This window comes from Pristis pectinata, chromosome 14, assembly GCF_009764475.1.
Source record: "Pristis pectinata isolate sPriPec2 chromosome 14, sPriPec2.1.pri, whole genome shotgun sequence".
NCBI classification, from domain to species: domain Eukaryota; kingdom Metazoa; phylum Chordata; class Chondrichthyes; order Rhinopristiformes; family Pristidae; genus Pristis; species Pristis pectinata.
This window is the reverse complement of record NC_067418.1, coordinates 16,555,348-16,570,556: the sequence shown is the minus strand read 5'-3', so window position 1 is coordinate 16,570,556 and position 15,209 is coordinate 16,555,348. Positions and strand designations below refer to the sequence as shown.

The following is a 15,209-nucleotide window of genomic DNA, read 5'->3' as shown; positions in this document are numbered from 1 at the left end:
AGAAGATTAGTTAGGGGAAGAGCAATATCAGCAAAATTTTTACAAAATTTTCGGTAATATCCAACCATTCCCAAAAATCTTCTAACAGTCCTCGTACCTGTGGGAATAGGGAACTCAGATATTGCTTGAACTTTTGCCTGAACAGGAGCTTGCTTGCCTTGACCTACAACATAACCAAGATACGTCACAGTGGCATGGCCAAATTCACTTTTAGCCAAGTTAACTGTAAGGTTAGCCTTGGAAAGTCTTTCAAACAACCTTTCTAATGCAGAGATGTGATCTTCCCAAGTATCATTCCCAGTCACTAAGTCATCAATGTAGGCATCTGTATGTTTTAACCCATGAATCACTGAATTAATCATTCTTTGAAATGTTGCTGGAGCATTTTTCATTCCAAATGGCAAAACATTGTATTCATACAATCCAGAAGGGGTTACAAAGGCTGAAATCTCCCTTCCTCTATCTGTTAATGGAACACACCAGTACCCTTTTAATAGGTCAACCTTTGTAAGAAATTTTGCCTTTCCCACTCTATCTATGCAATCATCCACCCTAGGAATAGGGTAAGCATCTGACTTCGTTACAGCATTCACTTTCTTGTAATCTGTGCAAAATCTAACAGTTCCATCAGGTTTAGGTACAATAACACAGGGCAAACTCCAATTTGAAGCAGAATTTCTAATAATATCATTTTCCAACATGTATTTTATTTCCTGATCAACAAGTTTACTTTTTTCCACATTCATTCGATATGGGTGTTGTTTGATTGGTTTTGCATCCCCAACATCAACATCATGGGTAATTATCGATGTTCCGTTTGGAACATCTGGGAACAGATTTTTAAATTTTAAAATTAATTCTCTCATCTGTTGTTTTTGTGAAACTTGTAAATGGTCCAACTTCGTTTCAAGGTTCTCCAGGATATTTTGGTTTTTTAGTTTCAATGGAACAATATTTGGTCTAAATTGGCCTTCCTCAACATCAACATCAGGCATTCTAGAAACAACCTTTACATCATCCACCAAGGCCACCACTGAATCCCTCTCATAATAAGGCTTTAGCATGTTTACATGACAGAGTTGTGTTTTCTTGCGTCTATCTGGTGTTTTGATTATATATGTTAAATCAGTCACTCGAGATTCAAAAACATAGGGTCCAGAAAAACGAGATTGCAAGGGATTATTTTGGCTAGGGAAAAATACCAACACCTTTTGCCCCACTGCAAATGTCCTAGGCCGAGCACGTCTATCAAAATATGTCTTCATTCTTATCTGGCTAGTTTTCAAATTCTCTCTCGCGAGCTGGCAGACTCTCTCCAACCGAGTTTTAAATTTTTGGACATGGGGAGGTCTCCATTTCCTCCTTAACACTCCATTTTTGACATAATATCCACTTGGCACTTTCTCAATCTCCTCACATGAGAGTGCTTTTTCTTTCAATTCTGTCAACTCAGGGTCCTTTGTCTGTTCCACCATAAACTCCTTCCTCGACAAAGACAAATCTTTAAATTCAGGCTCACTATAAGGATGTTGATCCTCCAGTGAAGACAGAAAAGTCTCAGATAAGGCATCATAATTTTCTTCCTGTTTAGGACTGTCACAAGGAACCACATCAAACTGCACCGGACTGTCTGTCTTGGCTAATTCTTTAGCTCTAGATCGAGTCACCGCACATGATGGGTAAACATCTGGATCATTCTCAGACTCATCAATCCTTGGTTTGGTCGTTAACCGTACCACAGGAACAATTTCTCCATCTGCAAGGTCATTTCCCAATAACAAAGAAACTCCTTCCACTGGCAACCTAGGTCTTATCCCTATCTCGACTGGTCCTTCTACGAACTTTGACTTTAAAAATCACCCTGTGTAAAGGGACAGACATGGTGTCATCTGTAACGCCTCGCACTAGATTTACCTCACCAGTGTCACTTTCTTCACCAAAATTTAAAACACTGTCCAGCAAGAGAGATTGACTAGCCCCAGTATCTCTAAGAATTTTCACTGGCACCTGGGGTGACTCATCATTCAGTGAAACAAAACCCTCTGATACATAAGAACGGAATTCCTTTCTCACCTCCTCCAACTTTTCCGTTTTTACCTCTTGCAAGGACTGATCTTTAACAGCATCTCCTAAACCTTTTTGATTTATAATTGCCTGAAAGCAAGCATTGGGCACAGCTTCCTTCCTTTTCTTCAAAAGGGCACAATTAGATATCACATGGCCAGGTTTCTTACAGTAATAACAAGTACGCTCACCAGGTTTCTCCAGCCCTGGCTTCTTTTCATCTTTTCCTCTTTGATTACCTCCCAATTTAATCTCCGGTTTACCTGGATTGTCCTTGTAACTCTTTTGAAAGGTTTTAGGTTGTCCCCATTTGGATTTATGGGTTAAAGCATAATCATCCGCCAACCTAGCAGTTTCTTGTAAAGTTTCCACTGTCTTTTCATTTAAATATGTTGTTAATTCAGCTGGAACACATCTTTTAAAGTCCTCCACCAGTATCAATTCTTTCAATTTATCAAAATCCCCATCTACATTTTTAGCCATGTACCATCGTTCAAAACATATTCTCTTTCCATTGGCAAATTCCATATAAGTCTGATCTGCAGATTTCCTCAAGTCTCTAAATTTTTGTCTATAAGCTTCAGGTACCAATTCATAGGCCTTCAATATAGCTTGTTTTACCTTGGTATAATCAGCTGCATCCTCAGCAGACAAAGCAGAATAAGATTTTTGAGCTTTCCCTTTAATCACACTCTGTACCATAAGAGTCCATCCTTTCCTTGGCCAGTTTGAACTCACAGCAACCTTTTCAAAATGTTGGAAATACTGATCAACCTGATCTTCTTCAAAAGGAGGGACTAATCGAACCTCCCTGCTGGCTGAAAAACCATCATCAGAATCAGATTCCAAACTCTTTCGCTTCATTTGTAACTCATGCTGCCTTTGTTTTTCCTTCTCCTCTACCTCAAACTTTAACCGAATTAGTTCCCATTCCCGTTCAGCCTCTAACTTCATCTGAGTTATCTTTTGTTCGGCCTCTAATTTCTTTTGTTCTCGTTCAGCCTCTATCTTTAACTGGGTTTGTTCTCGTTCAGCCTCTATCTTTGCCAGCTGCACCTGTGCCTCAGAAATTGCTATTTCACTGCCAGGAAACTGTTTTAACACTTCCTTCTCAAACACCTTCTTTTCCACATAATGACCAGCTATCAGTCTCTGGATATCTGCCTTTCTCATAGACTGCTTTACTTCTGTAAGGTTTAACCTTGTAGCAATCTTTATCAGATCATCCTTTTTCGTCACCTCCAATCCCTTTTGGGTTGGTGACTCCAAAAATGCCTTAATATCCATTGCTGCTGGTTTCCACACACACAAGCCAATTAAAAAGAATTTATCAGACCTCCCTCAAAAATCTTTGGAGTGAATCCCGAACAAATCTCGTCAATCTGGGGAACGATCCCAGACGACACTTGTTAATCTTTGGATTGGATCCCAGACGAATCTCGTTAACCTTGGGAACTATCCCGGACGAGCCCCCAATTTTGTCACGAACCAGCAACAAAAGAAACACACTGAGCATGATTCAGTGTTAAAAACTATTTTATTAATCACTATTTATGATAATACGTAAAATAAAAGTAAAAATGTTAGTATGTTAGAATTCAAAAATGTTAAACCTCGAACGTTAACCCCAAAACTAAACTCCTCGTGTGTGTGTGTGACAAAGTCCCAAACTCCAAGTTCCGGAATGGTTCTTAAAGTTCAGTTCTGCAAGCCATAAGGTGAAACATGAGCAAGGGCTTCTTCAACAACCACCGTTGTCTGAAGATAAGACGTAGATGTAGAAAAACAGAGAGAGAGTACATACGAAATCCAAATGTTCCATGATGGAACCCAAACGACACTCCAGTGTTTACTCGGTAGTGACTTCCTCACCCCGAAAAGCATCCGAATCGTGGTCGTCCACACACAAATACCTGTTTCTTTCTACAGGTCAGTGACAAAGTGAACTCCACCGGATTACTTCCAACTTCCATACATAGGTTTCAGTGGCAAACACAGTTATTGTTTCTCATCCATCGATAGAGAAAACAAGCAGGCTGGTGTCTCTCTCCCTTCTCTCTCTCCTTCCTTCTTCTTCTTACTTCTTCAACAACGTCATTACGTCCTTTATCTTCTATTGACGTAAGCACACCCCACACACACATACACACACACTCTCTATCTTAAAGGGACTTTCACTGAGTCTGTAACAGTACCCTGAGATTATGTCGGGCCTCAATGGAACAATGCAGGAGACAGAAGACAGAAAAGTCAAGTGGGAGTGGGATGAAGAATTAAATTGACAGGCAACTAGAAGTTCATGGAGTGTTCTGCAAATCTGCAGTTGGTTTCTCCAAACTAGTAATCACCACATCATAAGCACTGAGTGCAAAACCCAGAAATGGAAGAAGTGCAAGTGAATCACTGCTTCATCTGGGAGGACTCTTTGGGTTCCTGGATGGAACAAGATAAATGGGTTTTGCATCTCCTTTGGTTGCACGTAAAAATGCTGTGAAAAGGGGACCGGTTGGTGGAGAGGGAAGAGCAGAGAGTTGCAAAGGGAACAACCCCTTTGGAATGCTGAAAGGGGAAGGAAGGCAAAGATGGGCTTGTGGTCGAAGAGGACATGGCAGAAATTGCAAAGAAATTGCACATCCTTTGAAGGTAGAAGCTGGTAGTGTGGAAGATGAAGACAAAGGGAATTTTATCCTTGCTCTCACTGTGAGGAGATACAGTGAAAGCCAAACTATGGGAAATAGAAGAGCAATGGTTGAGAGTCCTGTTGCATTCACCAACTCCCACAACCATGTCAACTGCACATCCTCTCACCCTGCTTTCTCTGAGGACTGCATTACATTCTCCCATTTCCTCCATCTCCTTCAAATCTGTTCTGTTGATGAGACTTCTTACATCAATTCTTGAGATATCTTCCCTTTTTGCTTCAAGCGTGGCTTCCATTGTACAGAGGGCTCTCAACCATATCTCCTCTACTCCCTGCATTTCTACTTGCCAGTACTAATGAAAGATCAATGATCAGAAATATTAACTCACGATTTGCACATGCTACCTGACCTGCCAATCACTTCCAGCACTTTTGATTTTTATTGCAGTAACTTAGGTGTTGCTTACCTTCAATAAAGGATGTCTACTTTGCAGCTCTATACTTCTTACTTGCCTTGCTATGGAAACTACAGTCTGGTTTCCACTTAAAGTTACAGTCAAGTCTCCTACTACACAAATACTGCTATTCAGCAATACAGCAAAGTATTCCAAGCTTCAAGATATAGCACTCTATTTTCCACATAATATTTCATCAAATAAAATCTAACACAATGAGCTACATATAAAAACTATTGCGAAATCCAAGCTAATATTTATGATTAATATTATTACAATGATATCTGTGATAAATTGTTTGTGTATAGTTAGAATCAGCAGTTTTGAAGTAGAGTTACACCTTATGTAAAGACAACTCCCTTACCTGATGAGGTCCAGTGGTTGGTATTTGTACCACATGCCCCAACGAGCCCAGCGCTCATACAGTAAGTGCCTGTGATTAAGTGCACCATGTGTTATGATGGAATGCCTGCTCTTGTAGCTTCCCTGTATAGAAAAAAAATCAGTTAAAACTGAGTACGTAAAGATCTCCCACAAATACAGATCACAATATAAAATGGTACCTAATCTTAGAAACATTATATAGATAGACAGATATCTTTATTAGTCACATGTACATTGAAATGAAAAAATCACAGTAAAATGCATCTTCTGCGTAGAGTGTTCTGGGGGCCATTATGGCTCATTTCTCGAATACTATAACACAAGACAAGGAGATAGTCTTTGTGATCTAATAATATACAACACCTAACATGAGTAATAGGTCTAAAGTGAAGAGAAAATATGAAGAGCAGAATGTATTCATCAAGATACAACAAATCATATCTTTTTGCTTTTAAAGCTTAATTGCCACAGGCTAACAAAAACAATCCTGTCTAGCAGAGCAGAAAATTAAACTGTGTCTCAGGAAGGGAGAGGAGAGTTAAGACTACAATAATAATTTGTATTTATACAGCAGCTTAAACATGGTAAAATTAACAGTGCTTTAATGAGAGTGTATTCAAACAAAATTAGCACTGCACTGGCTAAGGAGATATTAGTGTACATCACCAAAAGTTGGGTGAAAGAAACAGATTTTAAGATGGATCTTAAAAGAGAAACAAGGTAGAGAGCTTCAGGGAATACATTACAAGCAATAGGGCCTTGAAAGCCAAAGTTATTGCCACCAATGATAAAGCAATCATATCTGGGGATACTGTAGACATTAGCCTGGTGTGATACACCTTGAAGGGCTTGTAAGGCTGGAGCAGTTCACAAAAATAGAGAGGATTAAAATGATGGAAGGCTTTGAAAACAACAAAGGCCATCAATCCTGCCATCTGGAGTTCAGCTGTGTGAGATTAAGAAAGGGCGTGAGCTGTATAATGGTGCACACGTGGTGTCACAGTAGTGCAAGCAATACACCTGCTACCCCACAGTGCCAGCAATCCAGATTCAATGCTGACAACAGACAGACAACATCCAGATATGGATCGTTAAGTGGCAAGCGTCCATCATGACTCAAAATACCAGGCAACGAGTATCTCCAGCAAGAGAGAGCAGTTTAACCACCAACCCTTGACATTCAATTGCATTACCAGCAGCAAGTCTCCCACCATCAACATCCTGGGAGTCACCACTGACAGGCATTCAACTGGAACTGTCACATAAATACTGGGGCTATAGGAGCAGGTCAAAGTCTGGATATCCTGAGGCAAGTGACTCACCTGATACTCAAAAACCTTTTCGCCATCTGCAAGGCATAAGTTGGGAGTGTGAAGGAATACTATCCACTCCACATCAGGATGACTGAAGCAACAAAGATGCTTGAAACCCTGAACCACATTAAACATACATTTCGTCCACCACTGGTACACTGTGGGTGCAGTGTTTACCATCCACAAAAAGCACTGCAGTTATTCAACCTCCAGTAGCACTTCCCAAACCCACAGTGTCTACAACCAAGAAGGGTGAGCAGGCCTGTGGAAACACCACCACCTACAGGTCTCCCTCTACATCACACACCATCCTAATTTAGAAATAGATTGTTGTTCCTCCAGCATCAACACCTGCTGGAACAGCCTCTTCAATGGATTTGTGGGAGCACCTTCACTAGAATAACTGCAGTGGTTCAAGAAGGTGGATCACCACCACCTTCTCAAAGGCAGTTAGAGATGGGCAATAAATGCTGCCCTTGCCAGCTTTCTGAAAGATGAATTAAGAAAATGGAACATTTTAATCCACACAACTTGGTAGCAGTAGACACAGCACCATTGCATTAAGGGTATTCCAGCACAAGTTTACAAAAGGACTGACTTAAGAGTGTTTGGAAAAGAACTACTCCCATTTAATTATATGCATATGGAATATACTTGAAATAAAACAGAACAAATGATTACAGCAACTATGGAAACTGAATACAGCAATGGATGAGTGACTGGTTTCATTAGTTTCCAACTAGTTTCAAAATAAATGGCAGTATGACTTGCATTGAATTTCAATCAATAAAATGACAATTGTAAATAAAAACAGAGCTCAGTATGTATATAAATAGAAGCAGAGAATGTAATTATGCCCTACCCCAAAGAAATATTATATATGATGAAATTACTTGTTAAGACAAGAAATATTCTTTTGATGAGGAAATGGAAGGAATTATGCAACAAAACTCCACTCTTGCCACTTTGGGATACTAAATGGAGAACGAACAAAAAGAAATATATGCAGGAAGGTGATGAATTAAAATAATAATTTACGTAAACAATGTCATCAATACTTGTGCATTATTGGGTAAAATCATGATACCAATCTAACTTTCAAGCATATTCTCAACACAAAGTTTTTGCATCAATTATCTGCAATACTACTCAATATTAAGATTACTGGTAATCTACTTAAACTGCAATTTTCTCTATCCACTGATTTATTGTTTACTCCCTGAGGTTGTGTATAGTTGATGTTTGCTCAAGAAATGTACAGAAGAGAACACTTTAAACCATGCAACTGGGACCTATTTGTAACTGTTTTCTTATGAATAAATTGTCCAAAAAGAGCATTTGACACGTTTTGCAGTGCCTTCACCCTTTCCCTATAGAATCTCCACTCTTCAGCAAATAGGATCTCACATTTCCCATCACAGCTCACCCACCACAAATGTCACTATCCCATCCTATCTTGCACATGGGATGGATTAATTACTCACTGAGAAAAATTTGATCAATAGGTCACAACCTACAATCATCATCTTTAATTCTCAACCAAAAGAGGAGAATCTCTCTGAAAGGAGTGAATCCTACATTATTTAAACTGTTCCTGCTGTGACTTTGACTGTCCATTTCCTTCTACAGATGCTGCCCGACCTGCTGAGTTCTTCCAGCAGCTGGTCCAGGTGGGATGCATGACAGATTGCTGAGGAAATTAAGCAAGCAAATTGCAGAAGCCAAGCCATAATCCTCCAAACATTGCTGGTTCAAGGCTGGTGCCTGAGGATTGGAAACACTGTTGTTCAACAAAAGGCACAAAGATAACCCAGTAACAACAGATCAGTCAGATTAAGCTCAGTGGCAGAGGAGAATCTAGAAACAATAATCAGAAACAGAATGTGCAGTCACTTGGACAAATATCATTGATCTGATTAGGAAAAGCCAACCTGAATTAGGTAAATCACACCTAATTAACGATGTTTTTTGAGAAAGTAACAGAGAGGAAAAATGAATGAAATGTGGTGATGCAGTATTTCTAGACTTCCATTTTGATAAAAAGCCACATATTAGGCTTGTCAGCAAGACTGAAAGCTATGGAATAAAAGGGTCTGTAGAATATGGATAGAAAATTGGCAAAATAACAGGGAAAAGGCAGCGTAAATGAAAGGTTGCTTTTGGATGGAAGGGAAATGCACAGGGGTCAGTTCTAGGACTGCAGCTTTTCTTAACATACAGTATATTGATGATTTGAACTTGGATGTACAGGGTGCAGTTCCAGATTTGCTGATAACAAAACTTGGATTCATGGTAAACTATGAGGAGGGCAGTAATACATTTCAAGGAGCGACAGACTGGTTGATGGAATGGAAGGTTAGGAGGTAGATGAAACCTAATGCTGAAGAAGGTGAAAAGCAAAATAAACTCAAGGGCACATTTCTAGTTTCTATAAAGTGGCAGGATAGTTTGAGAATGTGGTTGAAAAAGTACACAGGGTTCTGTGCTTTATAAACAGGAGCAAAGAACCCAAGAGCGAGGAAGTCACAGTGAACTTTTAAAAACACATTCAAGCACAACTGTAGCATTGTGTCAAGTTTTGAATGCAACACTTTAGAAAGGATGCAAAATCTTTCAAATTGATGCAGAAAAGAGTCACCAAAATGATTCTAAGGATGAGTTATGTGGACAGATTTGAGAAGCTGGGGTTGTTCTCCTTGGAACAGTGAAGGTTGTGAGGAGATTTAATAAAGGTATTTACAAATATGAACAGTAAAGATAGTAAATGGAGAGAAATTGCTCCTATTGATGGAGGGGTCATGTACAAAAGGACATAGAAAGAAGGTAAAAGAATCACAAATGACAAGAGGATAAATATGAGTGGTTAGAGGCTGGAATGCACTGGAAAATTAGAAGTGGAGGCAGATTCAATTGCAGTGTTGTGAATGAAGCTGGGTACAGATCAAAGGAAAGAACTGGCAGGGCTGAGAAGATGGAAGAATGAGAGTAGCTATTTTATTCTTAGACAGAGCCAACTATTATATTTCAGGAAACCACGGTCATAATTACCAAATCTTTAGCAAGCTAATAATGTCGATGTGGACCTAAAAGTAAGCTTTTGAAATTTAAGGTACTGGAGTGAAGTTCTATCTTTACCACATGTACATTTTTCTGATGGAGTGACTGAACATCTCCAGATGGAATAAAAATAAGGCAAGTTATATGAAGCATCAAATAGCTTACATTGTACTCCATTTGGTTCCCCACTCGATCAACAGTAAAAGGTTAACAAACTCTCACCTCATGTGGAGGGAAGGCAGCATCGTATGTTCCATTATTGAGTAACCTATTTAAACCTGAAGGAAAGAGAAACAGCCAAACAGTAAAACAAATGTTATCCAATACTGAATTTTGTACCCAACTAGGTAGAAAAGGCTTTCCTGATGTTAGTTGGCACTGGTATACCTTTCAGTGAAGCACTACTAAATGAAGAAAAGAATGTCATGGAGATACTTTGCTCGAAAAAAAAGAACACCTCATGGCTCTAAAAAAAATGTCCAAATATTAATTTGTAAGCTCTATCATTTTGACCTTGTGATATTTATTTTCAATTAAGCATTTTCAAGATATGTTTCTAGACAGTAATGTTACTCATTTTCCAAAGGTTGGAAGCTTCTTATAAATGCATAGAACTTGGAATTGAATAGATTTCTATTTATAGATAGAAATGGGAAAAGACTCATTCCTCTACTTGCCAAACTATGCAGAGAAAGGTGATTTTCAAAACATTATCTGCCATCTAAACACTCCATTGCATTTTATGTAGATAAAGCTAATGACTAGTGGATCATCAGTTTGTAGAGGACAAAATAGAGCTGGGTATATGTTGTGAGCAGGATGCAGAGGGGCTTCAGAGGCTAAAGACCGACTGATTTAATATACAAGAACATAGTAGATAGAGTGTAACATGGAAAAAAGTGAGGTCATCACTGTTCAGAAGGATCTGAGTGTCCTTGTACATGAATCACTGAAAATTAACATGCAGGTACAGCAAGGAATTAGGAAAGCAAATTGCACGTTAGCCTTTATTACATGAGGATTTAATTGCAGGAGTAGAGGTATCTCTTTTTTCTAATTATATAGAATCCTGGTGAAAGTGCATCTGGAATATTGTGTACAGATTTTGTCTCCCACCTTAAGGATATATTGCTGACAGTGAGAGTGCACCAAAGTTTCACCAAATTGATTCTTGGGATGGCAGGTTAGGCATATGAGGAGATTAAGCAGACTGAGCCTATATTCTCTAGAGTTTAGAAGAATGAGAGGTGATCTAATTGAAATACACAATTTTTTTAAGGAGCTTCCTTTCACCAGGGTGTCTAGAAACAGGGTCAGCTATTCAGGATGGGGGTGAGGAAAAATCATCTGAGCCAAATTAATAATAGTTAGGGGTCAAGAACAAAGAACGTTAGGACAGCAGCCGCATCCTGCCTTCCACTCAGTTTTTCCCCTCTGCCCTTTCATCACCTCCCTCCTAGATCCAATAAGTCGCATGAAGTAATAGCCTCGAAGTATTTCCACACTGCATTAATAATGAAGACAACCAATCTGTTCACAAAATACAATTGAAACTGCTTAACTTAACTTTGTTATGTAAAAACACAAGAAATAATTAAGATACTGGCTGGAATTACATGTGTGCTTGAAAATATGTACCTAGGTGGGACACAGAAAGCTCTGGTACAGAGATTTACGGAGGATAGACACGTTCTTCCAAGAATTACGTAAATACGTGCACAAGACTCACAGAATTTTGAAAGGGATCACTGCCATGGCAGGAACTCATAAGGTAGTAGTTGCCAACTGAGCAACTTTGGGACAGGTTTTCCTTTAAGAGGTAGATGGGTGATGGGAGCATCCACAATGTGTCTGACAGCTGAGGGAACATTGTGTCACTGGAGGAGGGCACCTGAGATAAGAATGACAGTACTTACACCTCAGACCCCAATGATGAACAATAATGGAGGATCCATGATGATTTTATTACTAAATCCTGAATTTAATTTCAGCTTCATAACATCATTCCTGACATTACTCAAGCAGTATGCTTTCTACCCTGGTAACTAATTGAATGGTGATCAGGAGTGTTGATGCAATTGCCTTTTAGATCAAATTTAACAAAATCAATTCTCTTCCACAATTTCCACCTCTGTTGAAATCAACCACCTTGCACAGAAATCATAAAAAATACAGTACAAAAAGGAGGCTACTTGGTATATCTTATCCATGTCAGCCAAAGAATGAAGATATTTAGGTTAATCTACTTCCCAGCACTCAGTCCATAACCTTGGATGTTACTTTTTCAATTAGTTACCTCGGTACTTTTAAAATGTCATGAGTGTTTCTCCCTGATCCCCACCATTCTCTGGGTGAAACTTTATTTTTCTAAAATTCTCTCCAATCCTCCTACCAATTACCTTAAATCCAAGTTCCCTTGCTATTGATCTTTCTGCTAAAGGAAATAAGTTATTTCTGTTCAACCTGTCTGGGCCTCTCATAATTTCTCTAAATCTCCCTTGGAACTAAATCTCTATAATACCAAAAATATATAATCTTAGCCTGGGCATTCTCTCAGAAAAATTCCAATCCTGGCAAAATCTTTGAAAATTTTCATTGAACTCTCTCTGGTGCGATCACACTATTCTAGTAGCGTGTGATCAGAACTTTAGCTGTGGCCCAACTAGTGTTTTATATTGTTCTGGTATAATGTCCCTGCTCTTGCACTCATTTTGTTGGCTGATAAAAGTCTAGAATACTGCATGCCTCTTAACTGTTCCTTCTGTTTGTACCAGTAAATTACTGATTGCATAGAGTCAAACAGCAGAAAACAGGCCCTTTAACCCATGTCCATGCCAACCATCGGGTATCCCACATATCAACACTTTATCCACGGTCTTTTATGTTTTAACGATTCTGTGGGAATGTACTTAAAAGTCCTTGTGTTCCTCTCCATTTCTTGTAATTTATTATTGTGTATTTGCTTGCACAGTTTGCCTCCTTTGCATTTTTTCTCCATAATATAAATATCTATATTATCCTCTTCGTCCCTGAAGTCAGGTGTAAGGTTGCAATCATATGCATCATCAACCTCCACATTGGGGTTACTGTTTCGGTTTGCAATAGTCACTGTTCTTTCCTTTTACCTCCTGTTTCACTTTATATATTTATTTATTTTCTTATGTTTTGTTGTTGATTTTATCTGCCTGTGTTTTGCACCCTCTTTGTCTATGAAATTCCCTTCTTCATTTCACCCCTATTCATTCTGTATTCTTCTGGGGTATCAGTGATGCTGAGCTCTCGCTAGCTTCATAAGTTTCCTATTTTTTGCCCTATCCTAACTTAGATGTTTCTCAACATCCAAGTAGTCTATTTTTGGGAATTAACCTTTTACTTTTAATAGGAATAACTTTGGTCTGAATCCTCCAATATCCTTGAATGCCTCCCAATATCCTGACACTGATTTACCTGCAAGTAGCTGATTTCAGTTCACTTTTGTTATGTCTAACTAAATTGTGATTGTCGAACCAAAATGCTCTCCCACTGCCAGCTTTTTACTTGCCTGCATTCATTCTATAAAAGTAAGTCCAGTACAAGCATATATCAAACAATAATCCTACAGCATTAACTTAAACTACAATTTTAAAGCCAATTACATTAAAATGGCACTACAATTAATCTCCATTATATTTCCATTTTAACCTGAATTACTGATTTGCAATATCAATGCATATGTTCAACATCACACAGATTCACTCAATGAAATAAAATTGCTAAAATGATTTTTGTGAACTACTGGTTTAAAGAAAATGAATTCTACAAATGAAACTTAATAATTAAAACATTACCCATTTTAGATTTCCCATCTTCATATTTTGTCCTCTGTAGTACATGATGCACTATTCTACTTCTTGTAGAATTACTGAAAAATGTATCTTTGTTGGTTATGGTGAAGCTGAAACAGTTTTAAGAAGAAAGAAAAACAATTTGTCGAAATTCTACATTTAAGTTTTGCATGCCAATAGAAAACACATGGAATCAAGGGACATTAATTTGAATCATTAGCACAGTTGCCTAAAAATTGTCCAGAGATATTTTTCTGATTAGTAGCACTAAATATCCTATGGGGTTCCATCAGTGGTACATTGAAATGAATTTTTGACAGAGTCAAAGTTCAATAATGATAACATGATTAGTACAACCAACTGGTGTTGAACTTCCAGGAAGATGTGTGAGTATTGAGACTCTCATAACTTCTCATGTCTAGGATGGCTTTGATCTCATTCTTTGGTATGTGTAATATTAATGTAATTTACTACTGTTAAAATGACTGACATGCATGCATTTTCCAATTTCATGCACATGTTATACTCACTGGTGCATCCGTGCTCTACTAAACGGTGCTGTGTAGCTCTCTGTCTCTTCAAGATCTGGTAGAGCTTCTTTATCAAGCTGCATTGGGTTTCTTGGCAACCAGCTTTTCATGTGTCGCATGTTCTTCTGAACACTAATACAAAAATATTACACTACTAATACTTAAGTTGAAGTGCACGTACATAATTCTAAAACATTAACTTAAGATTCTTAAACTGAAGCATTTTAAAAACAATTGCACAAAAAAGGCACAATAATCTGCTTACAATATTTCTTTTTAAATATTAAATATTGCAGGCCAATATTCTACCAGAGACAATATTGGGAGTTATATAAGGATACGATTTAGTTATCACAGAACCAATCTGGGAGTTATGCCAAAATATTCTCTTACTTTAACATTTATTTCAAAATGAGACATGAAATCAAAATATATTGTACTTAAGTTTTTTCCTCTTATTGTTGCAAAACCAATGCAATTAGTTGTGGAGTGAATTTGCTTGGAGGCAGATAACATATATTGGGGTTACTCATTAACTGTATGAGATGGATGAAAACATTCGGTCCATTTGGCAAATTCAAAGCAAGATAATACAATTAGGGATAATATTTAAAATTCTAGATGATTGTTATTGGTGCATTTTGGATGATAGTCAACTCTAATCATTCACAAAGTTACATTCTAGAATAACCATTAACTAATCACATGGCTGGATATTTTATTGTTACAGATTTTATTATCAGTGGCTCATGATCACATCTCTCAGTCTACACTTCAACTTTAACTACTCTTCCAGGTACTGCAGCAATTGCTTTAATAAATTATTAACAAAACTGTTTGAGCCATGCTACATGTCCATGGGTTCCCAACTGTGTATTCTACAACATCTGTTTCCACTCTATGATACATTTCTTCGATTGGAAATTAATGATATAAAAGCA

The 15,209-nt window shown here is 38.1% G+C and overlaps 1 protein-coding gene across 1 annotated transcript in view; it reads right to left on the bottom strand.

Annotated features, from left to right (window-relative positions):
• Window positions 1-15,209, bottom strand: part of ano3 (anoctamin 3) — a 364,194-nt gene that overhangs the window by 124,113 nt on the left and 224,872 nt on the right. The window contains exons 9-12 of the mRNA XM_052029629.1: window positions 14,269-14,400; window positions 13,742-13,848; window positions 10,137-10,192; window positions 5,525-5,646 (exon numbers count right to left, since the gene is read on the bottom strand). Coding sequence (XP_051885589.1) covers window positions 5,525-5,646; window positions 10,137-10,192; window positions 13,742-13,848; window positions 14,269-14,400 — 417 coding nt within the window. The remainder of the gene's footprint in view (window positions 1-5,524; window positions 5,647-10,136; window positions 10,193-13,741; window positions 13,849-14,268; window positions 14,401-15,209) is intronic.